This window comes from Eumetopias jubatus, unplaced genomic scaffold (genome assembly GCF_037043125.1).
Source record: "Eumetopias jubatus isolate StellerSeaLion01/CBP00866 unplaced genomic scaffold, mEumJub1_p1.0 scaffold_7, whole genome shotgun sequence".
In the NCBI taxonomy this organism is placed as follows: domain Eukaryota; kingdom Metazoa; phylum Chordata; class Mammalia; order Carnivora; family Otariidae; genus Eumetopias; species Eumetopias jubatus.
This window is the reverse complement of record NW_028274813.1, coordinates 128298930-128322976: the sequence shown is the minus strand read 5'-3', so window position 1 is coordinate 128322976 and position 24047 is coordinate 128298930. Positions and strand designations below refer to the sequence as shown.

The 24047-nt window shown below is 49.6% G+C and overlaps 1 protein-coding gene across 3 annotated transcripts in view; it reads right to left on the bottom strand.

Annotated features, from left to right (window-relative positions):
- SLCO3A1 (solute carrier organic anion transporter family member 3A1) overlaps positions 1-24047 on the bottom strand; it is a 319452-nt gene that overhangs the window by 59736 nt on the left and 235669 nt on the right. For all 3 annotated transcript variants that reach the window (XM_028122068.2, XM_028122069.2, XM_028122066.2), the window contains exons 3-4: positions 16728-16826; positions 7680-7943 (exon numbers count right to left, since the gene is read on the bottom strand). In XM_028122068.2, the coding sequence (XP_027977869.1) occupies positions 7680-7943; positions 16728-16826 (363 nt within the window). The remainder of the gene's footprint in view (positions 1-7679; positions 7944-16727; positions 16827-24047) is intronic.

Sequence of the window (24047 nt, the reverse complement as noted above, 5' to 3'; positions counted from 1 at the left end):
CTCGAAGCCTAGACTCCCTAGTGCTATCCTCCTGGAGGGCTGGGTTTACAGATCTTCTCAGAGCCTTTAAGGCACTAATGTCACTTACGGCCCTCCAAATGGGCCACATCACAGACTGTCCTAAGCTTATTTCGTGAGTGGGTCTCCTCTCCACATTTTATCTTATGGGCAACTGTTGCAGAAACAGCTTTGACGGAAACCCCCTGAAGGACTCCCACCCCCTCTCATATTTTCAACTAGGGGTTCACTTAGAATCGCCTCGGAACTTTAAAGACATCCAGGTGCCTGGACCACCTCCCTCTTCCCCGCTAGACTCATGGAATCAGAGTTTTCAGGGGTGTGACCCAAGTGTGGGTGTGTTTCAAGAAACCTCCTGGGTGATGCTGACTCAAAACCCTAGTTGGAAAACAATGACTCACAAAGTCCACACACTTTAGAAGAGCAATGCAAAAGCCCTCCGTAATTCATTCATAATTTTACCAAAGTCTTATCAGGTGGCGTCAAGTGCCAGGAACTCTGCTGGGTGCAGGCACAGATACCAGCCAGCCTTCTGCCATGAAATTTTCTAAATCCTGTTCCCCCAAACCAGACGTCTCTCTCCCACCTACACCGTGGGCATTTCTGTCCCCTGCCTCTGGCCACACCTGCCGCCCAGCCCGGAAGCCCTTCTCCTCCCTCCATCCATGGGGATCCTGCTCATCCTTCCAGATGGGGCTGAAATGCTACATGCTTCAAGAACCTGTCTTCAAGGCCTCCCTGTGGACTCAGTACATCCCTTTGAACCGACCCTCACCACCTTCTATCCTGCATTCTAGCAACAATTCCTAAATGCCGGAAGGGTTCACATGAGCAAGAAAGTTCTGGGATCACATGGAGTAAAACAATGCCAGCCAACTTTCCATAGAGCTGGCCTTCCAAGGGCTTTTAATACTCTAATATACCATCCGGGTCTCCAAGAGGGTCACACAGTATAGAGACATTTCCTCAAGATTATTTGGCTATGTGACCCTTCCTCCCTCCCCCCACTGATTTGTTTTTCCCTGAGCATCTCCAAGGACTCCTGTTCCAAGGAACCCCCATAGGGAAACGCTGTCCTCTAGTTGTTTCCTTCCTTTGTTCATCCAAACAACACTCCTGGGGTATCCACGATGTGCCATGCATTGGGCGAGGGGCCCTCCCCTGTGTCCCCAGGTGCTTTGCTGAAATCACTTGTGGTCTATTCACAGACGTAACGCCCCAGCACATCGTCCTCCAACGCTGGTAAGAACATGCCAGTGGCCAGACTGGTCCTGGGGACTAACACACATGACTCCTGCAGCACGGCAGCATATGAACCCCACAGCCTGGCACAGGGTTCCAAGCATTTGGGAGGGTGGATGGTTTTAACAGGGAAAGATTTTAACGGGGAACCCACACATGGGGAGAGCACAGTTCTGAAGACAAATGGCGTGATAAAAAACACTCAGCCATCGAGCCTGCAGAACGAGGGCTCTCAGATCGCCAGGCTCCTCACGATAACATGATGCTGAAAGGCACAGGCCCATCATTAAGGAAAATGTGGCAGAGTGGACTGCTGGCTGGCAGAGGCTGGAGGAGGTCTGGCAAAGCTGTAGAAGCCAGAGGCACGAGCCAGGTTCCCAGAGGAAAAACAGTGGGGACGAGTGTGCACCCTGTCCCAGACCCAAACACCTGCCAGGGGACTCGCAGAGCCCAGAGTCACTAGTTGCAAGTCAGCCTGAGCAACTGGACCAGCAGTCCCCCCGCACACAGGCGGGTCACCTGGGGGCTAGCCGTGGCACTCAGTGTAGCTGGAGCTCCTGCAGAACCCATGTTCACGGACGGGTCAGAGCCAGGCCAAAACTCTGGGAGGGGGTTGGGGGTGAGGACAGCTTGAAGGAAAGCAGCAAACTGTGCTTGGCAGGGCGCGTCTAGTGATCTGTGCATCCCTCCACTTACCATATACGTCCCGGAGTGCAAACAGAGGCAGTCCCTGCCTGAGCGGAGCTCACGGAGGGAGTCAGGGAATCATCACTCACATGATGATAACATCATGACTGTGACACAGACAGAAACACCTTGGGGGCGGGGGCGGGCAGAGAAATGTCCCTAGGGACATGTTTGCAAGCTGATGCCTGATGACGGGATCAGAATTCCAGCTGAGGGAACAGCAAGTGCAAAGTCCTGGGAGCGAGGGAGCCTGGGGAACCCAGGGGCTAGAAGGAAGCTGGGGAGGTGAGGCTGACGTGGAGGGCCAGGGTGGCAAGGTGTGAGAAGATGCTGGAGGGGCAGAGTAGCACCACTGGGAGGCCCCGTGAAGGCTCCACCTCTGTCCCTTTAAGCAGGAGGTGGCCCCAGGATCAGATGTGCTCTGACACCCTCATCATGGGCAAACAGACCGGCGGGGTGAGGGCAGACTGGAGTGCAGGAGATGCCAGAGGGGACTGGAGAGAGATTCAGGTGGTAAAATCCACAGAACCCAGGGACGGATGGCATGAAGCAAGCAGGAGGGGAGAGGGTGGACAGGGTAACCACCCAGGCAGATTTCACCTCCCCTGCAAGTGAAGGTCCTCTGGAACTGGGCACTGCGTTTCCTCCCATGGAAAGGAAGCAAGAGAAAGAGAGAGAGGGGTTGTTTCTCCAACACAGGAAGGGTATTGGTTCAGTCGGCCCCAGGCTGAATCCCCTTTTCCTCCTCAGTCAGTTCATTACCAGTCCAGTGAATCCCTGAGGGACATGCGGTGGAGAGGGCTCGGGATCCGGAGTCCGGAGAGAGCGGTGCCTCATCCCAGCTGCATCCCCCACAGCGGTGACAACTCAGAAATGCAGTTTAACCCCAAGCTCTGTGTTGGGTGGTTGGCATGGAGATGAGTACCACTCGCTCATCAGCTGGACTGTGGGGGCTCAGTGGGAGGTCCCCGCAAGGGCTTGGGAACTCGTCAACCATCCTCCACATGTTGAGGGTGGTTCTTAAGACTGAGCCTGAAGCTCCAACCAAGCCCCACTGGCTTGGCTCTGCCCTGCTATCACCCGATGCAGCTTTTTCTGAGACATGAAGAGGCCACTTGGCAGTCAGCGTGAAGTGCACAGAGACAAGAGTGCTCAGCTTTGACTGCTCTTCTCTTTTCAGTGATCAAAGGCAGGGCCCTCCCTGCAGATTTTAACCCTCTGGAACAGTTCCACTCATCCCAGCTAGAGAGCCCGTCAGAGGGCCAGGACGTGCCAACGCTTGCAGGGAGTGGGTTCCTCCCTCCCATTTAGCCTGTAGCCTCCTCCAGAAGACCCACTGTTTTAGGGTACACCGGTGCTGTTGCAACCAGCAGCTGGAATTTAAGTACACTCTGCTGAAGTCAGCGAGCCCCTGCTGATCCCACTTTTCCTTTAAGAAAGTTCATTTATGGCCCCAAGATGTAGCATAATGCTGTGGTGAAGAAAACAGGCTCTGGGGCCCTTGCCAGGGTTCAAACACCTTTCCTTTCAATCTCTAAGCCCCAGTTTACTTATCTGTAACACAGTATCAATGCCTCATAGGGTTGCGCGGGGAGATTAAATACAAGAGTGTGTGGAAAACTGACGTTCACTGCTAGTGTGTGTATGTGTATGCACGTGTGCATGCATGCTGGCAAGAAAATATTCATTTGCCTGCTTGTTTGTTCATTCAACCAACACCACCTACGTGCTGGCTCTGTGCTGTGCAGTGGAAACAAAAAGATGCATGAAAGCTTTGTCCTCGGAGAACCCACAAGGTTTGGGCCAAGGCAGACAAGCTGAGAAGCCACCAGGTGGTGGGGTAACAGGTGTTTTGCAGGGGCTGTGTAGATGACAGGGAAATGCAGCTAATCCAACACTGGGCACACGGGGGCTGTAGGGAGGGACTCCTTGCAAGGGGGGGGGGGGCGAGTCTAACCCAGAAGTGAACCCAGAGAGGAAGGGTGTCTCAGGCCGACAAAGGAACAAAAAGGAGAGTGCCTGATGGGTTGAAGGAACCAGACAGAGCATGATGAGGAGGGTGCACAGAGTATGGCTACTGGAGCACCCTGGACCCCAACCATCAAAGCCCATCTAGGGCAGGTGACACCAGAGACAATCTCCAAAGAAAGCACAAACTACGGATGTGAGATTTAACATACTAGCTGGTGATAATACTGTACATTTGTCTCTAACAGTCCCCCGAATTCCTTCCTTCCTCTGGGTCTAGACTTTTACAAACTGTTCTGCAAACTCTGAGCATCTAGGTTCCGGAGGCCACATGGGTGCTGTCCTCCCCTGCACTGCGACAGCATGGAGAGGAGAAGACACAGTGCTAGACACAGAGGAAGGATTGGGGGGTGGGGGGGTATGTGTCCCGAGAGATGAATCAGCAAAATGTTTTGAAGAATAAGGTTGGCGAAGAGCGGCTTTAGAGCCAGGGCACAAAGCTATCTGGTGGCACACAGCTAAGATGCACAAATGTGTCTTGGGTTTGCAGACTCCCACCCGGGAAGATACTGGAGTTTAACAAACCCAAGCATTTGTTTGCCTGCTGCCTGCTTTGTTAAACAGTTATGTGTCAGTCACTACAAGATGGGGACTTCTGGGCCGTGCAAGAAGTAACAGCTTCTCTACACTTATAGAACAACCTCTGGGCTTTCTGTCTCTCTTCTTCTTATAAGAGTTGCAAACCCAGTGATGGCCAACTTTGTTGGAAGGAGACCTTCAAACCCAGTGGCCCAGTGGGAGGGTGCTTGGGAAGTGCTTGGGAACTCGTTTTTTGCGCCCTGAAAAGCAAGCCTGAAGTCCTAGATCACGAGAGCTTGGTTTTCTCATCTGTGAACAGGAATAAGTAGTAATGTTAACCAGACAGCATATGTTAAAGCCAAGGGGAACTAAGCAACACGGCCAAGGCTGCAAGTTTAAGAAGTGGCTGAGCTGGGTCGGAACCGCCCCACTGCTCTCCCAGGAGCGGGGCAGACTGTCTCGGTGCCGGGAGGTGGATGGAACAGCCGCTCTTGGCACACAACACCAGCTCTTCTCAGGGCCCTCGCCCATCTGTGGAGCATGGCAGGGGACACGGACTGATGGCCAAAGAAGAAACCCATTTGCAAACTCACATGAAACAGATGAGAAACTGCAACATATATATTTTTAGAGCAATGTGAATTCCTCCATACAGAACACTGCTCAGCTTATCTGTGCCCACAAATGTACAGCACACTGCCTCGAACCCACGGGGTCCTTCAAGGCTGCAAACCGGAGAGTTTGGGAGCATCGGGTGACACTGCATGGTGCTTTTGGTGGACATGTCCATGTGGCAAAAACATGGTCTCATGTGGAAAAATGAAGGATGTAAACCACCATGCCCCCCGCCCCAATTCATGTGCTGGGGCATGTAAAATATGTTTATTAGCATAATAGCTCACGTCACTGGATTCTGGCTCCTGGGGATTCTTCTAGACACTGTGCCTTCCTTTCCTGCTAGGACATTCTTTAGGTCCATTAATAGACCTACTGCCTCTGGGAATTGCTAATTCTAATTAAAAATCATTAATTATTAGAAGTAGAGCCCATGTATCTACACAGGCCACAACTTACGATCGTTATGGCCTATAGCGAGTCGCAGACCTGTCTACCCAACTGTGTGCACTTGTCAGCTCAGCCACGGCACGTCCAGCACTCACTCTGCCGTTGCTCCAGTTCTGCCTGTTGTAGGCCCCCCAACCCCCACAGCTACAACACAAGCTCCGGATATAAGCTGCCTGGGTTACCACTGTGTCCCTAGAGCCTAGCAGGATCTCAGTACATGCTGAACAAATGAGTTAATGAGCAACTGAATCCTCACCCAAGAATTCCGAAGATGTGACATCCCTCAGCCTCTGACCCAAGACGTGGGCTCCCCCCACCCCACCCCGCCAGTCTCCGATACGTCCATAACCTCCCTTCTATGTTGGGCTGCCTTTGCCGGCTTGCTGGTCTGTCCCTACACTGGGGGGTGAGTACTTTGATGGCACGATTATATCTTTTCATCTTCACATCCTCAGAGATGAAAGATAAGAGATTACTGGTGCAGCTCTTGCAATCACCCTGGGACAAAGAAAAACCCAGAAAGGCTGCCACTGCTCTGGTCTAGGGTGTCCCCCACAAGGCCTACTTGGGCCAGCCCCATTTACTCCTGCAGTTCTGGTTATTGGGGCCCTTGTGCGGCTGCCTGTGCTTTAGGAGAGCAGTAAGCATTGCCCTCTGCCTGGCTGTTTGGATGTGTGTGTGTGGGGGGAGGGGGCTCTTCTATTAAGCACAAACTCCTGGGGGTCCAAGCCAAGGCAACCCCCAAGGACACAAAGTGGGTGGCCTTCTTCTACCCATGCATTCTGGAACTTGGAGAGACGATTCTAAGACCTTCCATGGACAGTTCCAAATTTCTACCTTGTTAGAAACGATCGCGGAACATGGGTTCAGACATGACCTTAGATTATTGTCTCTTCTGGAAATTCACAAAATTTCTTCCGATCCCTCCCTGACGAACAGGCACTATCAGCAGAGAGTCTTCTGTGGGCCGTGCTTTAATTCTCACGGCCCCACTGTGACTTCGGAACACTATTACAACTGCACACTTATGGAAATGAAGCGTGGAGAAGGTAATGATCTCAGTTCTAGTGAAGAGTGGAGTGGGGACCGCAGCACAGCGGCTGTGCTGAGCTCCTCCGGAGGAAGTGCTCCTCGTCATACAAAAGCTCGGTGAAGCGACCTTCACCCAGTTTCTCAACTGGCCCATGGCAGCCTGGCACCGCTTACAGGTGCACCCAGATCCTGCCAAGAGGTGACCATCCACCTTCCTCCGCCCCAGCCTCACCGAGGAGGACGACCCCGGCCTTCCCACTGCCCACTTCAAAAACCCAGCAGGTTCTTCGGGGGACCCAAAGGAGGGGCCCTGGGACTTTAGGAGCATGGCATAGACCTTGCAGTGGGGAGGGGGCTGGGACAGACACCCAGTGGCTCGAGGCCGCACTAGCACTGTTTGCCTTGAAGACGCTTTGCCAAATGTGGAAACAACCCTGGGGGTCAGGGTGGGGAGCATGCTTCTCATTCTCATTCCAGATCACTCCATTTTGTCAGAAAAGATGCGTTCGGTTTCTTTTAAAAACGACTGGGAGAGCTTGGCCACCTTCTCAAGGGGGACTTTGTTATTGAGACGGAATTCACACTTCCTTCCGGAGAAACACGTCTTGCAGAGAGAGGATGGAAGGACAGAGCGATTCAAAGGAAATGCGCTTTTGGATGTGGCTTTTGAAGAATGCCCGAATCAGGCAAAGGAAGCCCTGCTTCCCAAGTCCTTTCCTGCTACAACGCACTTGTACATGGTGGTCGAAAAGAGTCCAAGGGCTCCATGCGATGTCTAGAACCTTCCTTCTACAGACACGTCTACTTATTATGCATCAGGAGCTATGGTAAGCACCAGGGTCTCTGCTGGGGAATTGGTCTGCTGCCCCTTCGCTGAGTGGTAGCTACTCTGCTTTTATTTTGAGCATCAGGTCATTTCCTTCTCAGGGCTAACATTAAGCATCGGGCCAGAGAAGGCAAACAATGCAAAACAAGTGTGGCTGTACCTCAAGCCCCCAGCACCCACCTCTGAGTGTCCCCCATTCCCCCACCGGCCTAGACGAGCCCCCCTCCGTTGCTCTGGCCGCCCACATTCGAGGCGCCTTTACCTTTCAGCTGCTGGAAGCAGGAGGCGCTGCTGTCGGGCTCCAGGGGGTGCCTCAGGACCCCGTTGCTGGGCTTGGGTCTCTCATATTCTCTTTCGGGGAGCATGGCCTGCTCGCTCTCCATGGCAGGGTCTGAGTGTGGGGGCAGAGACTGTGGAAACCCGAACATCAAGAGGGAAGAGAAGAAGAGTAAGGCACCGCAGAGCAGAAAGCCGCCCCACCAGGCTCCGATCCAGCGGGGGTCATCCGGAGTGATGTCCAGGTTACCTGCAATGGGAAAGAGCAGTCAGGAGGAGAGGATGCAGCCGGGCCGGGATATGGCTGAGGGTCTGAGTCAGGTGCACAGACAGGGGAGGGCTCTGGACACAGCCTCAGGGTGGGAGAGAAGCAGGGGAGGGAGGAGGGGGGCTGGACGCTTCAAAAGGCAGCCTTTTGTTCACATCAGTGCTCCTGTTTCTCCCGAAGCCGAAGGCTGATTGCTTTCCCTCCTTAATTTCTTGTCTACCCTGTGTTTGTATCAGTCTAAACAAAAACAGCGAGAAGCCAGACACCCTCGGAATTAAGGCTGGAACTGATGGGCTCGGTAGAGCTTACTGGGTGCGCTGATGAACCACAAGGTCTATTTTTTACTGTGGGGTTACTCACTTGCACTCCTCAAAAAGCAGCTACTTGGAGATCCCATTCAATACCCCACTCCCGGTCTCCAATCAGGTTCACAGATCGTAAGGGACGGCATAGAATGAAGTCAAGAGCCAGGATACCCGGAGTGAAATCCTGCCACTTCTCACTGTGGGACCCCAGTCTAGTGACCTGAACTCTCTGTGCCTCATTGACTGACCTGTAGGACCGTGAGGATGGTGACAGTACCTTCGGGAGTTTGGGGGGAGGATCAAATGAGCCACACCAGATATAACGTGCTCAGAATAGTCCCTGGCATATGCTTGAGCATTTAAACACTGTTAGCTTCATATTTACGGCTAGGATCCTGTTTCCAAACTGCTAGTGGGTAGGTTAATTCAAATCTTGGTGGTGGCCTGTGGTTTGGGGCAGTCCTTTATTAGAAAGCTTTGCAGCCAACTTAATGCTTAAAGGCAGCGTGCATGTGGTTTGGCTGTCTTGTGCTATTATTTCTTTGATTTGCCAGCTGAAGTCATGAAGACATAAACTACAGCCTACCCCTTGGTAGATTTTTTTTTTTTTAATCTTTCTCTACAACTGCCCTTCATAGAGCACTCTCAGATTAGCTGCTTAGAAATGTCTCCTTGATGATAATCCCGTACCTCTGGACCACAGAAGGACATTCTTGGACATGGGGGCAGGGCATATAAGCTAAGAACTAACAGGACTACAGCCCTGGACCAGATGGATGGATAGGCTTGGGAAAAGAAATGACCACAGGCACCAGACCAGCACTTCACCATTTGTAAAATGTTCTCCCTGAAGACTCTTCAGCTACCACTAATAAAGAGCCCAGCCATCATTCACTGAGGGCTTACTCTGCACTGGGCATTATGCAGAGTATATTCTTAACTGTTCTGGTCAGCCCTCCCCACAACCCTACAAGGTAGAGTCTTTTATTATCCCAATCTTATATAGATAGAAAAATCAAGGCTTAGGAAATATAGCTACTGGGGCGCCTGGGTGGCTCAGTCGGTTAGGCATCTGCCTTCGGCCCAGGTCATGATCCCAGGGTCCTGGGATCGAGTCCTGTGTTGGGCTCCTTGCTCAGCAGGGAACCTGCTTCTCCCTCTGCCTTTGCCACTTCCCCTGCTCATTCTCTCTCTCCCCCTCAAATAAATAAAATCTTTGAAGAAAAAGGAAAGTGTAGATACCTTGCCCAAGTTCACAGAGTTGAAGACTGGAAGACGGGCATTCAGATGCCAAGGGCCAGGCTCCTTATCACTTTGCTACACTGCCCTTCTGGACCGTCTAGGCTTTGTTCTGGGCTCCCTGGGTGGATGATTAACTCCTGTGCTTTGTGCAATGGGCCTAAGATCACCAACTTTGCCGCTTTGGAACATCGGTGGTCTCTCTCCTGGAGGCATTGATATCCACCCAACAGCAATATCTAGGGCACTACAATGAACCAGATGCTTCTGCACAGCTGCACGTCAGAGAAGAAAAGAGTATAAGCTTTGGCAGGCAGAGGGTTGAATCCTGGCTCTGCTGCTTAGTAGCATGTGGTGCAGGCAAGCTACTTACCCTCTCTGAGCCTTACTTTGATCACTTGCAAAATAAAGGTGACATCCACTGAGACTGCACGCAAGGATGAGAGGTAACGAGCAAGCATCACTTGACACATAGGCTCTTTGTACATGATAGCTCTTCTATCTACTTGTAGGTATATATTTACATGAATGCAGATTTCAAGATATACTTTTTTTTTTTTTTTGAGTATGGGAAAGCCTGAAAAAAGCATGAGAAAACCCAAGGTGATCTTGAAAGCATCTTTATGCAAACACGAGAAGAGAAAAGGAAGTCAGATGGCCTCGGGTAGCTGAGCAGGAATGTTTTCTCCAGTTACTATGTTTCTTCACCTGCTGCCAAGCAATGAATGAAAACAAAAGACATAAACGGGAGCTGTGGTATCTCCATTGTCGATGGGCTGCATAAAGGGGGAACTGAAAGCTGGCAGATGTGAGCCTGTAGAAAGAGAGAGAAATCCTGGCAGTTGTTTGGGGAAACAAAATTAGTAGCACGTAGAGAGTCATATTTTAGTTAGGAGGTTAGTGACTCTCTTCTACGTGTGAGGAAACATCCCAGGGAGAGGGGTTGCAGCAGGGAGATGGATGTTTATGTGAACGTGTCAACTCGCTCCCCATAGGTACGTGCCTGCATGTGGAAAGCCAACGTTGGCTCGTAATTTGTAAGACAGGGAAGAACACATGACCTGCGTCAGACCAAAGCCTGCCTGTGGTGCAGGCAAGGAGAGGGAGAGGGATCTGCAGCAAGGTGTGGTGGGGGCAGGGGAAGGGGAGACAGGATTTTAGAGATCCAGGAAAATCACATTTGACCATTTTGGAAGTATCGATTTTTTTTTTTTCCTCCTCTCCATTGCAACCATCCAGAGCACCGTGGCAGGGAGAGACATAATGTTCTGAGGAGAAACCACTCAGCTTTGGAGCATGCTGCCTTCAGGTCAGGGTTGGCTTGGGGGTGGAGTTTTAGTCCTGATTTTGGCACTTTTCAGGAAGATGGCTAATTCTTGAACCCAGGCTGAGAAGTTTTCTTTTCTAAGGCACCTTAGTGATGGTGAAAATCCCTCCCCACCTGCCTGGCAATCATCACTGTCAGCAGGTATGTTCTAGTTCTAGGGATGTTGAGGGAAAGTTCTCTATGTTGGCCAGCAAAGAATGGTGCGGTAGAGGTTACTGATGTCTTCATTTGGATCTCCTCTTCGGAGAACAAGGATTCCCCCTCCCTCACCATGAACTTAGGTATAGCCACACGCCACAGAACTCTGCCACTGAAGTGTGAGTGGTCAGATATGTGTCACTTCTGTGTAGAGCCACGTATGAGCTGGTGCCTGACTCGTCATGCTCTTTTGCCCTGGCTGATCACAGAAGCACGTGAAATCCTCCTAAGATGGTCCCTGAGAGACTACGATGAACAAAATGTCACTGCTGGCCTGCGCTGTGTGTATAAGCAAGGAACAAACCTTTGGTTATTATTCTCAGCAACTAAGATTTTGGAGGTATTTGCTACTGCAGCAGAACTGAGCCTACCCTGACTACTACCAAAGGCTTGGGAAATAAAAAGTCATGCTCTTCAAGAACAGTGTTCCTGGGCAGGCTTGGAATCGTGAAAGCGTTTTTCAGGTACAGGTGGGGAACGGGGTGAAAACCTCGTTACTTTTCTTTTGACGTGGCTCTAGGTAGTATCTTGATCTTAAAAAATTACTGCAGTTTCAGCTTTCTCGTGAAGACTGTGGTCAGTGAGATGCCCAGGACAAAACTGAGAAGTACCCGCGTGTCTCATTTACTTAGATGTACCTGTCAATCAAACCGCAACCATGAAGGACAAAAACACATTGAGAAGAACAGGGTGGGGACAGGATCCCAGGCTGAGGGAGCAACACTCACAAAGTCATGGCACCCCTCAGTCAGGGGACTCTGCTGGGCTGGCTAACACCAACCAGGCACTCATCAGCCCCATCATTCCAGGTGTGGAGGAAGTAGAGCTAAGCATCACCATGATGGAGATGTCTGGCTGCCATAAGACGGGCACAGTCCACCTTGCCTTTGCAGAGCTGTCTGTATAGGCTTGAAGGATTTCTGCTTTACAAGATCCATTTTTCTAACCCTGCCATGTCTCGGAATCCAACATTCGGAGTGTTTTTGTGGTTTTGTTGGGTAAGCTGAGCAAGCTTTTGGCAATGTTTGCTTCTTCTGTTTAAGGTCATGTAAACACAGGGGGTTGAGATTTTTCTCCCATTTCTGAGGACTGCTACCATCATAGGTAGGAAAGAAAAAAATGATTGGGAACAGAGCCAAACTAGCTTAAAACTAACCGAACAACCAACCCAGCCAGGAGGGTATCCAGGACTGCAAGAAGGGGCCAATCAAAGCAAATTGGGGACATTTACTTGTGACTTCCAGGCCACACTAATGTGTAAGTGGTACCATGGGCTCTCTGGGCTTTTTTTTTTTTTTAGTCCATTTACCTAACTTATTTTGTGAAACTTTTGCTGTGGGACTCAAGCATTCCAAGAGTATCATTAAGTTACAGACCAAATTAGAAACTGGAGACAGGGAAGGGCTAAGGGTAGAGGGCAGCATGGAACGTTCAGGATCCTGGCCATGGAGCTAATTTAGTCTAACATAAAGGACTCTGACGAAGCCCGCGGCTAGCCCTAGGGCAGGAAGCTCTCGGCTGGCTGACCTTTTTCAGGAAGCAAACACACGGACCCATCTTATTCCAGGGGCAAACACCACGCAGCTCTAGTGGGGTCAGTTGTGCATGCCTGAGGATGAGTCTGTATGGATGGGCTGATGAGGTTAGGTCACCTCAGCAAGGCCTTTGTCCACGGAAGGGGGCAGCCTTCTGGAAAAAGTCCTGGAGAAATTCCAGGGACACAAGCTGCCCGGTTTGGAGTCAGACGGAGGCTTGGGCTTTGAATTCTACTGGCTGTGGAAAGGAGTTAACCTGTCGCAGACCATGTGCCTACTACACAGCAGGCGCCGTGCTATGCGCTTGGCATGATTAACTCATGTCATCCACGCACAGACCCTGGGGAGAAAGGCCCCCAGGATCACAAAGCTTGGAAGGGGTACTGATTCCAGCACCAGAACTCTGAACTCGTAATCACTGCATGAGAACAGCTCAGCTGGTAAATGGAAGGACAGAAGGACCCAACCTCCAAGGGGAATGTCCTGAAGTTCAGATGAGACCATCTACATACAGCTTTAATAAGCGGTCAGTTATCAATCTTCTTCTTCTGATAAACCCACTGTTAAGATTGGTCGATTCAGTGCTTTGGGGCACACTCCTGCTACCAAGTCCTCCTTTCTTATAGGTTCTGTTCTCAGCTGGTTTCAGTCTTACGAAGATATTCTCCGAAAGCGCTTCTGGCTGCACCATCACTCCTTCCCCGGGCTGTTACAAGAGGCATCTCCCCTTAAGAAGAGGGGCCAAGGGAGCCTCACAGGGATCAAACACAGATGAAGAGAGAGTAGCCGTGGCAGAATTCCAGTGTCTAAACAAGGCCAGCAGAGTCCTTCTGGGGAGCTGCCCGTGGGGTCTGTCCGCCCTACAGCTGGCCTGTTCCTACAACCGACCGCCTTCCCCCCACACAGACTGCAACCAGCCTTCCTCACTGGTCTCCCCACTTCAATCCTGTGTCCTCAGCTGTGGCCAGGCTGCACAGCGCAGGGCACATTCCCTCCTCCATCTGCCCCATGACAAGGGCTCTGCCTTTCCCGCCTCACCTCAGGTTCCAGATCACGGCTCTCCCCAGTCCCCTACCCAGCTCTCCGCTGTGTGCCCGGCCCTTTCCATTCAGGATTCAGGACATGCTCTCCTAGGTCAGACAACCCTAAGGAGGGGCTCTATCTACACCGGTGAAGAAAAAATACAGGAGGGTCACCCCTAAAGAATTCTTCTCAAAATACAGCCCGAATCCATTCCAGACAGAACAAGTTTTAGTCACAAGATGAGAAATCATCAAAATTGCTGGCAGCTATTGAATTGTGTCTTGCTCTCTGATAGAATAAATTACATTCTTCTGCCCTCTACTGGTAAAGAACAGCACCAGCCCTCCCTGGGCCTTCAGCAAGGAAGCAAACAAAAAGACGGTGACTCACAAGGCATCCTTCCCTTTCTTAGAGACACACTGGATGGGACTTCTGATATTCGCGCGCGCGCGTGCGTGCATGCGTGCGTGCGTGCGTGCGTGCGTGTGTGTGTGTGTGTGTGTGTGTGGGGATGCCATAAGCAAGATGCCCAGCTGGACCAGGAATGTGCCCACCTGCCTTCTGCTTCAAAACTGCCAGGGAGCCTAGAACCACAGGTGATGTTGCTTCACAAGGCGCCCCGACGGGTGAAGAAAGATGCAGACCAGACAGGACCACAGGCAGGACTCCAGGCTGAGGGAATAGCCCGAGGCAAAGGAACAGCACACCAATGGGGACCACGAATGAACTGGCTAAGCCCCTCGAGCCCCTTGTCCACCAGGCACAGAGAAAAGATACTATTTAATTCCCAGGAGGTTGCATGGTGGAGGGAACTGTGAAGTGGAAATGCCCACATGCTTGCTCAGGAGACCTGGGTTTTATACAGATATGCCCCTTGGACTGGGTACATCCCTGTCCCTCTCTAGGCCTGTTTCCTCGTCTGTACAATGGAAGGGTTGGAAGAGAATGAGCTGAGGTTCTTGGCTCAGAGATTCTGGTAACACACAGGCCTTGATCCAAGGGGGCCACTGCTGAAAACAGTGAGGGGCAGGATATACTGCCTGGCCACCTGGCCTCTCCTTCCAAGCAGCCTTCCCCATTGCACGGGGGGCGCACCCCCTTCCCTTACCTGCTTTTGTGATTCCTGTCTCGTGCTGCCTTTGGCACAGTGGCGGAAGCTGGCTTGTTTTTGTCCATACAAGCAAGATGGCAGCCGACTCCCACCACGTGATGTTTCTCTGACCGGGCCACCCCTCGTCCAGCTCATTAGGAGTAGGGTACAAAGGGTCACCAACTGCCACAAGACAGCAGCATCCAATCATCTCCTGAACAGAGCCAGCACTTTAAAAGAATAAGTAAACAAGGCTGCATTTGATTCTTTTCTCCCCCCCGCCCACCGCCACTTGCAGATTTGTAACATCATTAGCTACAAGTAAATATATCAGTGGGATTAATGGAGTGAATCACAGAGTGGCTTGATTGGATTTAAAACCACATTATTTCTTTGGGGTGAATTAGTAAATTTAAGCACTGTCAAGAGATGATGGATTGAGAAGCCAGGGACTGAGCTCTTATTGATCCTGAGAAAAGACTGGTATGAGGAGAAGCTGGGATGGCTTCCCGCACTCCGTTCTCAGCGAGGAAGGAAACACGGCTTCTATGCTCACTGAACTGCACATAGAAACAGAGCGTTCTGTTTGGGGCTCACAGCTGACTTGTGACCACATATCGGGGGCAGTGTCTCAGATGGTCTCCAGGAATCCCACGCCCTGGTATTCACGCCCTGAGTGCAGACTGGAACAGGTGGCTTGCTTTCGACACCCAGGATGCAGCGGAAGAGCAATGGTATGTCACTTCCGAGCCAAGGTTATCAACAGACCACGGCTCTTGTCTCGGGTGCTCTCTCTCACCCTCTCTTGGGTGGTTCGCTCCAGGGAAGCCCTGGTGAGGGAGCCTGGTCGAGAGGCCCAGGGATATGAGACTGAAAGCGGATCCTCCAAGGCCTGCTGACAGCCTTGGGAGTGAACCTAGAGTCGAATCTCCTGCGGTTGAGCTTTGAGATGAGTGGACACCATGTCAACACCCTGACTACAACCTCATGAGGGACCCCGAATCGGAACCACCCAGCCAAGCTCCTCCTGGACTCCAAACCCACAGAAATAACCTGTGATATAATAAACAACACCCCAGTGTTGTTTTCAGTCACTAAATGTGGGGTAATTTGTTGCACAGCAAGAGAAGACTGAGAGACCACATGACTTTTGCTTTGGCCACGGAAACGTGAGGAGAAGCTTCGAGAGCCAGTGTGCAACTTGCTACGGACTGGTCTCCTGCCTTGGCAACTGCGCAGGCCGGGGTCAGATGAAGCTTCCGTGACCTGCGTCCTGGAGTGACCGTGAGGAGCCAAGCTTCACCCTCCCTAACACTGCCATCCTGCACTGGATACGTGGCACGCCCAAGAAGGAAACTTTGGTTGTATAAAATCACTTAAGATTTGGGAACTGTGTGTGACGATGGCACAACCTAGCCTATATTAACCAGGCCACTGGTGGATCAAAGCGTGCCTAGGGTCTAGGGGGCCCAGAGTCATTGGAGAAACACACTTGCTTTTCCTGCTAGGAACCAAGAAGTGTTGCTTGAAGTGGTATGGTATGTTTCTTCATAGAGGCCTCCACAACACTGCCTTGTAGAAGGGGGTTTCAAATACTCTGTCTCATCGACCCCATTTGTACATCTGCATTTCCAGAACACACTTAGAAAGTGGGGTTCTCATATAGGTTAATGGACTAACATTCAATGAGAAAATGCCAGGCACTCTACATCTACCCTCTCATTTAATTCTTATAGTAGCCCCACGAAGCAGATAGAATTATTGTCACCCTTAATTTACAGATGAGGAAGATCCAGATTTGAGGAGTAAAATCAACTACAGGGATTATTCAGCCTCCGGGTAAGCACTGGTGGAACACCACTGGATCCCAGGCCATCTGAGCCAACACTCATGCTCTTTCCTTTGATCTCTGGTGGGCCAGCAGCTTGAGGTCCACGCACTGAGGCTGCGCCTCAGTAGGAGGGTTTTAGAACCCAAAGGCTGAAGGGCTCCCTTATGATGGAGGACATGCTCGGGGACGGCGGTCAGAAGTTGAGATATACTCCTTACTTGTGTCAATGAAGACAGCATCCACGTAGATTTTGGTACAGAAAGAGCCTAGGATAAATCCACAGGCTGGTCCAAATACCAGCATCGTGAAAAGGATTCCTGAAAGAAGAAGATAAAACAGAGATTAGATTAAAAAAAAAAAAAAAAAGCAGAAGCCATTCAATGAGCAAAAGAGTCAAAGATCCCTGGTTTATACAAATGACATTAGAGGAACTAGTCAAAAAATCCTAGAGGGGGAAAGCTAGTACTGAAGCACTGTTATGCAGAAATTCTATAGTTTTTTGGAGGTTGCTCTGAAATATTTGTGGGCCCTGAGTGCACTTCCTTTTAGAGTACTCCATCCCACACCATATCTACCATATTAAAACACACCCACGTCTGTCATTAAATGGTTTCTATCACAAACATTTTTGAAACGATTTTTATAATTTTTCTTTCACATCTGGCTTTATGTAATTCATTTGATTTATGGTTGGCTAAGATTTCTCAGCACTCGTACAAATTCAGGAATTGTTGTGAAGGGAAAAAAGTCAAAGCCACAAATTATTTTCAAATGTAATGAAATGTTTACGAGCATTAAATTTAGCAAAAAACGGAGTTGACATAATGGTATGCTTTGAGAACATTTAATTAGTAGATGTTTTATTAATTTGAATTTTGCAGATCCGCCCCCCCCCCCTTTTTTTGGAGTTGCTATCTATTGTTTTAATAGTTGTTCAAGACTCAACCTTTTCCACGGGACTTGAGAAGATGGTACTAGGCATGAACTTAAGCATCTGATGGATATAATACCTGGGACTTTGCACAAACCCTTTTATTCATTCTGGGAAAGTATCAAGCCCAAACTGAAACCCACAGGCTATATCTATTTAACTAAATTTCAGTGTGGTAGAATGTTCCCTGAGCAAGGACAGTTCTCAAGGCCCTGGGAATAAAAACAGGAGTGAAGAAGTGGCCCTTCTTACAAGAGGCTGGCTACCTGTGGGGACAAGCGGTATATGGGTTGATCCAACCCAAGCAGATAGCCCAAAAGAGGGGCGCTAACGGATCCATGAGGGCACATGAAGAGCAAGGCTGGGGATGAATTCAAAGGGAATTTGAGCTCGGCGGAGGGTACTTCTGGTCTGTCACAGGTGTAGACTAACTCATTCTGATTTCCCTCGATGATGTCATCATGGAACCACTCAAATATTCATTCAGTCAATCAATATTTATTGAGCTCCTTCTATGTGCCAAGCAGTAGTCTCAGGAATGGAGATTCAGCATTGAGCCAAATAATTAAGAATCCTGGCCTTCCAGAGCTCACTGACTTGGAGGTCGGGAGAAAACACAAACTATGAACAGGAACTCAACTGGTTTATAAATACTCGGCAAAGGCGGCCATATCTTCCAGATTTAGAGACAGAAACCCAGACCCAAAGCAAGCATTGAGGACGGTTTATAAGGAGTGTTGTTTGATAAAGGGAGGAATGAAAGGAGGATGGTTTATATCATGGAAATGGGGCCGACTCCACTCTCAGTGAAATCCTACTCTGTGATTTGGAGCAATCTAGAAGTTCTAGAGTCTCAAAGTACCTGCTCCCATAGCTGGCCAGAGACCCCCAATCTCACAGTTATTCTTGTTTCTAAGAATCTTGAGCAGAGCAATATCCATTTTATGAATACACGGACTCCAGTTTGTCACAACTTAGATTAAGATAACCAAACAGAGGAAGTTGAGTAAGTTGGGGGTATTGGAAAATTCTAGAATATGGGGATCTTGCAGATATGGGCTAGAGTTAGGGGGGCTGTCCTTAGCACGGCAGGGTGAGGGACCAGAGCTACTCTTGGCCCCATTCCCTGGGTGGAAAGCGAAGCAGAAAGAGATGCCGAGGAAGACCCAGGGGGCAGGGGTGGGGGCATGGACAAGCGGTGTCCAAGGCAAGAGCACTGCCCAACATAGCCTAGAGGGATTTCTGCTTCAGGGCAAAACTGTGAAGCCAGCCATGTCCTCCTGTCCAGGCTGCAGGCTGAGGTGAGCCCCTGGTCAACCACAGGTACTCTAAAGATGGCTGAGCAAGCAACGTATCTGCTCAGGCAGTACCAGATGACAGGACAGACGGTACAGGAACACAATTCTCCCGCCACCGGTGCTGCAACTACCCTGCTGACTCCTTGTTGATATTCAGCAGCCGCTCTAACCAGCCCCCCCCACCCCGCCCGGAAACCACACCACTCATAATAATATGCCTTCTTTCATGCCAATTAGATAAAACCCCCAATCAGCATAATCATCACTGATGCATGGCCTACAGATTACATAATGCAAATTATACCTAATACTTAATAGGTCAAAGGGCGAAGCTGTTAGTGTCCTTGGAAGAGACAACTGATGCGCTTGCTGAAGAGGTTGTGGAGATCGTCCTGTTACTTCCTCCCCAACCCGGGGGCAGCAGACAGTGTGTGGACAGGCCAGACGTCCTGGAACAGCTGGGGACCCCAGGTCCTGGGCCTCCTGCCCTTGTACAAGTTGTCACATGGAAGAAGGCGCGTCCCTCAAGCTCGGCTTGCGGGGTCCCCACAGGGCCCCCACAGGCCAGCCGTCCAATCTGGCAGGTCAGGCAGGCACAGGCCTTCCGCGGAGATGCCACGCACCAACGTGGCCTCCCCATCGGCCGAGAACACCTCCCACTCCGGTTCCTCGAGGAGAAGACAAGGGTTTCCCAGCCACTGGATGGTGGCTTTCCATTTTAACAAGATGGAGTTCTCCCCCAGGAGAGAGAAACCTGATAGGGCCCAATTCCAAAAACCAATGAAAGATATGGAACACATGTATCTTTGTATGAAGGGCATTTCCCCCCCCCCTCAGCTGAAATCTCTGGTGGCATTTTATTTTTTTCTTTTATTTGAGAGAGGGGCAGAGGTAGAGAATCTCAAGCAGACTCACGGCTGAGCACAGAGCCTGATGCAGGGCTCAATCTCATGACCCATGAGATCACGACCTGAGCTGAAACCGAGAGTCGGATGCTCAACCACTTGAGCCACCCAGGGGCCCCTCTGGGGGCATTTTCCAAGCAGCTCCTCCTCAGAGTGATGTTAAAGAAACCTCTAGCAATAACAAGTTCTCGAATCTTTTCCAAGGAACAATCCAGTAGAGATGTGGGAAGGGGGTCTTCACGCATCAAGAAACACCCTTTTTCCACCTCAGCAGTATCTTAGGATAACAACTCGAATAAAGCAGCATGCAGAGCATAACCCTGGGTTTTTAGGGGAAGTTGTTTTCCTGCGAGGGTATGAGGCAGGCCACGATCTTACAGAAACATACTTTTGAATGCACTTCCTTGCTCTCCTTTCGATTCATCCTCCTAGGCTGTGAATTTATTCTTGTTTAATGAAACCACCCCACATGTTCTGCCCAAACAGACAGGAAAAAGATTGGCCAGCACTAAAATCTGCAATCTGGGTGTTGGACAGTGGAGTGCCTCCAGGACAGGAGAGGATGTGCTTTGTGGTTCCGTGCTGCCCCCTGCTGCCTGCCAGATTCACGAACATGGGAGGGGAGGGGCGAGGTGGCTGAGGAGAAGTTGAGACACAGGAAACAGTCAATACTAAAAATTATTTTTTTAATTCATGTGCATTATTTTATCAGACATTTATTACGTAGTTTGAACCTAACTGCTTGATAAACAAAACTGCTATATATTTCTTTTAGACTCAGGGCTCTGTGAAAAATATAATTAAGATATGAAGGGCATGGGGAGCCTGCGTGGCTCAGTGGGTTGAGTGTCTGACTCTTGAGTTCGGCTCAGCTCATGATCTCGGGGTCCTGGGATCAAGCCTCACGTCTGGCTCCCTGCTCAGCTGGGAGCCTGCTTCTCCCTCTGCCCCTCCCCCAACTCATTCTCTGTCTCTCTTGATAATAATAAAATAATAAATTTAAAAAAAGAAAGAAAGCAGCAGCAACTTGCTGCCCTACTGGAGAGACTTTCAACCATTCTTAGTCACTCAAAATACATAATGGCAACTACTAGGGGGCAGGCACTGTGCAAGCCGCTGAGACACAGCAGTGAACAAAACAGACAAAATCCCTGCTTTTCTGTGGAGTTTGTGTTATGGAAGAAGGGCCATAAACAAACCAACCTACCATGCCGTAGTCAGGAGTAGTGCCAAAGAGGAGAGTGCGCGATGGCGCAGGGCTACAGAGACCTCACGTGACACCGAGTCCTCGATGGAATGCCCCGCACCGGGTCAGCTGGGCTACTGAGCTGGGGCCGCTGCGTGGGAGGCAGACTAATGGCCCCCAAAGATGTGCCTGTCCTAATCTCTAGAACCTGCGCCTGAAGCTTAAATGACAAAAGAGAATTAAAGCTAATATGGAATTAAGGTGGCTGATCAGTTGACTTAAAGAGATTATACTGATTATCCCCAAGGACCCAATCAACAAGATTCCTGTAAATGTGGAAGGAGAAATAATAAGAGTCAGAGTCGGAGAAGGAGGCAAGATGACTCGACCAGAGACATGGCCTCCTGAGAAGGAGGTGACCCGCCACTGCTGGCTTTGACGATGGAGGATGAGGTCATGAGCCCAGGAACGAGGACCACCTCTTGAAGGTGCAAAAGGCAAGAAAATGGATTCCCCCTTCCAGAAAGGATCCTCCAGAGGACAACAGCCCTGCTGACACCTTGATTTGAGCTCAGTGAAACCCACTGTGGGCTTCTGACCTCTAGAACCATAAGATCATAAACTTGTGTTATTTTAGGCCACTAAGTTTGTGGCAACTCATTATGGCAGCAATAGGAAATTAATGTAATTGCTAATCAAATTTGAGTCAATTCTCAGATCTCCCAACCATGAATATCCATGTGACTAAGAACAGGACATTGCATGAAGTCGTTTGTTAATTACTTGACCACGGAGCACTTTTTGTGGGACATTTTTCAGTGCTGGTGTTGACTGGGGCACAGTCACAGAGAAGCTGGAGGAGAGTCCAAGCTCTATGAGACAGAGAAGGCGTTTGATTCTTCTTTCCATTCCTAGTTTGGTCCAGCATAACGAAAAGTTAGTTCACCGGCTATTGAAAGGGTGCAGGAAAGCGAACACTAGTTCAGCATTGCCATAAAAAGAGGGAGTGGCTGTGCCCAAGCTCATCCCCCTCAACCTGCTACTTCCCTGGACAGTGCTCTCTGCACCTGTCTCTCTCAGCACTGGGACCCTCCCATTCAAGTGCCTCCTCCGAGATCCCATGAGCCACAGGGACTCGAGGGACAGAAAGGGTCGGGCCAGATGCACAGACCCCGAAGAATTTGGAAAATCCAAATGGAGACTTCAATTTAGAATCTGCTAGCCCAGGAAGCATTAGTCAACTTTATTATGCTGATATATGATAATTAATAAAAGTACTACAACATTTTTTGTGTTTGTGTAACGTGACACACTGATTCTAATTTGTTTATAGAAATGTGGAGGGCCAAGAGCAGCCTAGATACCTTTGAAGAAGAATTATCAAGGCTTGTCCTACTGAATAGCAGGACTTTTTTTTTTTTCCTTTAAGCTGTAATGATGAAGACAGTGCATTTCTGGCTTAAGAAACAACAAATATACCAATCAAGCAGAAGAGCAAGCCCAGAAACAGAGCCACACTTACGTGGACACCTGATTCATGGCAAAGTTGCATACAAAGCAGCAAGGGAAAGGAAAGGATGATCTTTTCCATAAACAGTGCTGAGGCAACTTGAAATTACAGTGGGGGGAAAAAAAAGCCAGCCTCACAGGACATGCAAAAATCAATTCCCGGCAGATCAGAGACCTGTGTGAAAACCAAAACAATAAAGCTTCTGAAAGATGACAAAAGCACTGTCATGATGTCGGGGGCAGGGAAAGATTTCTTAAACCAAACAAAGAAAGCACTAGTCATTATAAGCCTGGTAAACTGGTCTACATTAAAATTAAGAAGGTCATTCATCATATTCACCTAAAGAGCCCACCGACAAAGTGAAAATGTGGGAAAATATATGTGTAACGTACATTCTTAAAAAACACAATCAAGAGAGCTCATGTTTAGACTATATAAAAACTGCTAGAAATCGATGAAAAAAAGACAAACTAGCTGAAAGGAAATCTTAATAGGTAGTTCGCAAAAGAGGGAGTTCAAATGAACTATGGCCTAGGACAAGACATTTGACCTCATGAGAATTCACGGACATGTGCATTACAATAAAATGTACTTCCCTTTTCAGCTGGTTAAAGAGCTCTGATCATATCAACTGTTGGCAAGGCTGTGGGGCATGTGGGAGTCTTGCACGCTGCTGGTAGGAGTGTAAACTGGATAACCCCTTTGGCAAAACTTTGACAGTATCTGGAAAACTGAAGATAAACTTCACCCAATGACCCATAATTCCAACTCCTAGGTAAATACCCTACAGAAAGTCTGACAGGTATCCGGAGACACATCCAAGAATGCTCGTAAGGAACTGGAGACAACCCAACACCCATCAATAGTAGAACAGAGAAACCAACTACCCATACTCTGAAATCACCCTACAAGCAAAGAAAACACATCATCAAGAACAAGGATGAACCTTCAAAGACACAATGCCGAGCAAAAGAACACAGGTGAGAATGCATACTGGTGCGATTCTACCTCTACAGAATTCAAAGCTGCAAAATTAACTATTTAGTGATATATAACTCGGTAGTCAGAGGATAAAGAAAAACAGGGAAATGGAAATGGACAGGATGGAAGTCAGGACAGTGGCTGCAGCTGTGGGGTTGGGGGGGAGGGAGGGAATTATGATCCAGAAGGAGACAGGGCGTGGGGGGAGGGAGGACAGTAAGAGGGTGGGGGTGGGGGTGGTTCTGGGGTGCTGGTTTTGTGTCCAATCTCTTTACAGGCTACGTGGATGCTTGTTTCACAACCATTTGTTAAACTGTAATATGTTTTCTGCACAAAGACAGGACTGTTAACATTTTTCAGATACATAAGTATCTGTAATGTAAGTACCTATATACAGACAGCTACTCATTTTCTCAAAGTGTATCAGGGGAATCTCAGCAACCCTCCAGAGAAAAACCACAGACTTCCCCTGAAGTGATCTTTCATTTTGTCAAGCCCAGAGCCCTCAGCTCCGCCCTTCCCCTGCCCTGCTCAGCACTCTCAGAAATCCTGCATGACCCTGCGTGGAAAGTGACTAGGGTGGGTCTGTCCTACAGGAAGGACGGGGACGGTGCTGGCCTCTGCTGCCATCTGGGTCTGCGATCGCAGTATAAACGCTCCCTGCACCTCAGTTTCCACCTCTGTAAACAGGTGGTCAGGTGGGCTGACAACAACCCCTCCCCTCTTG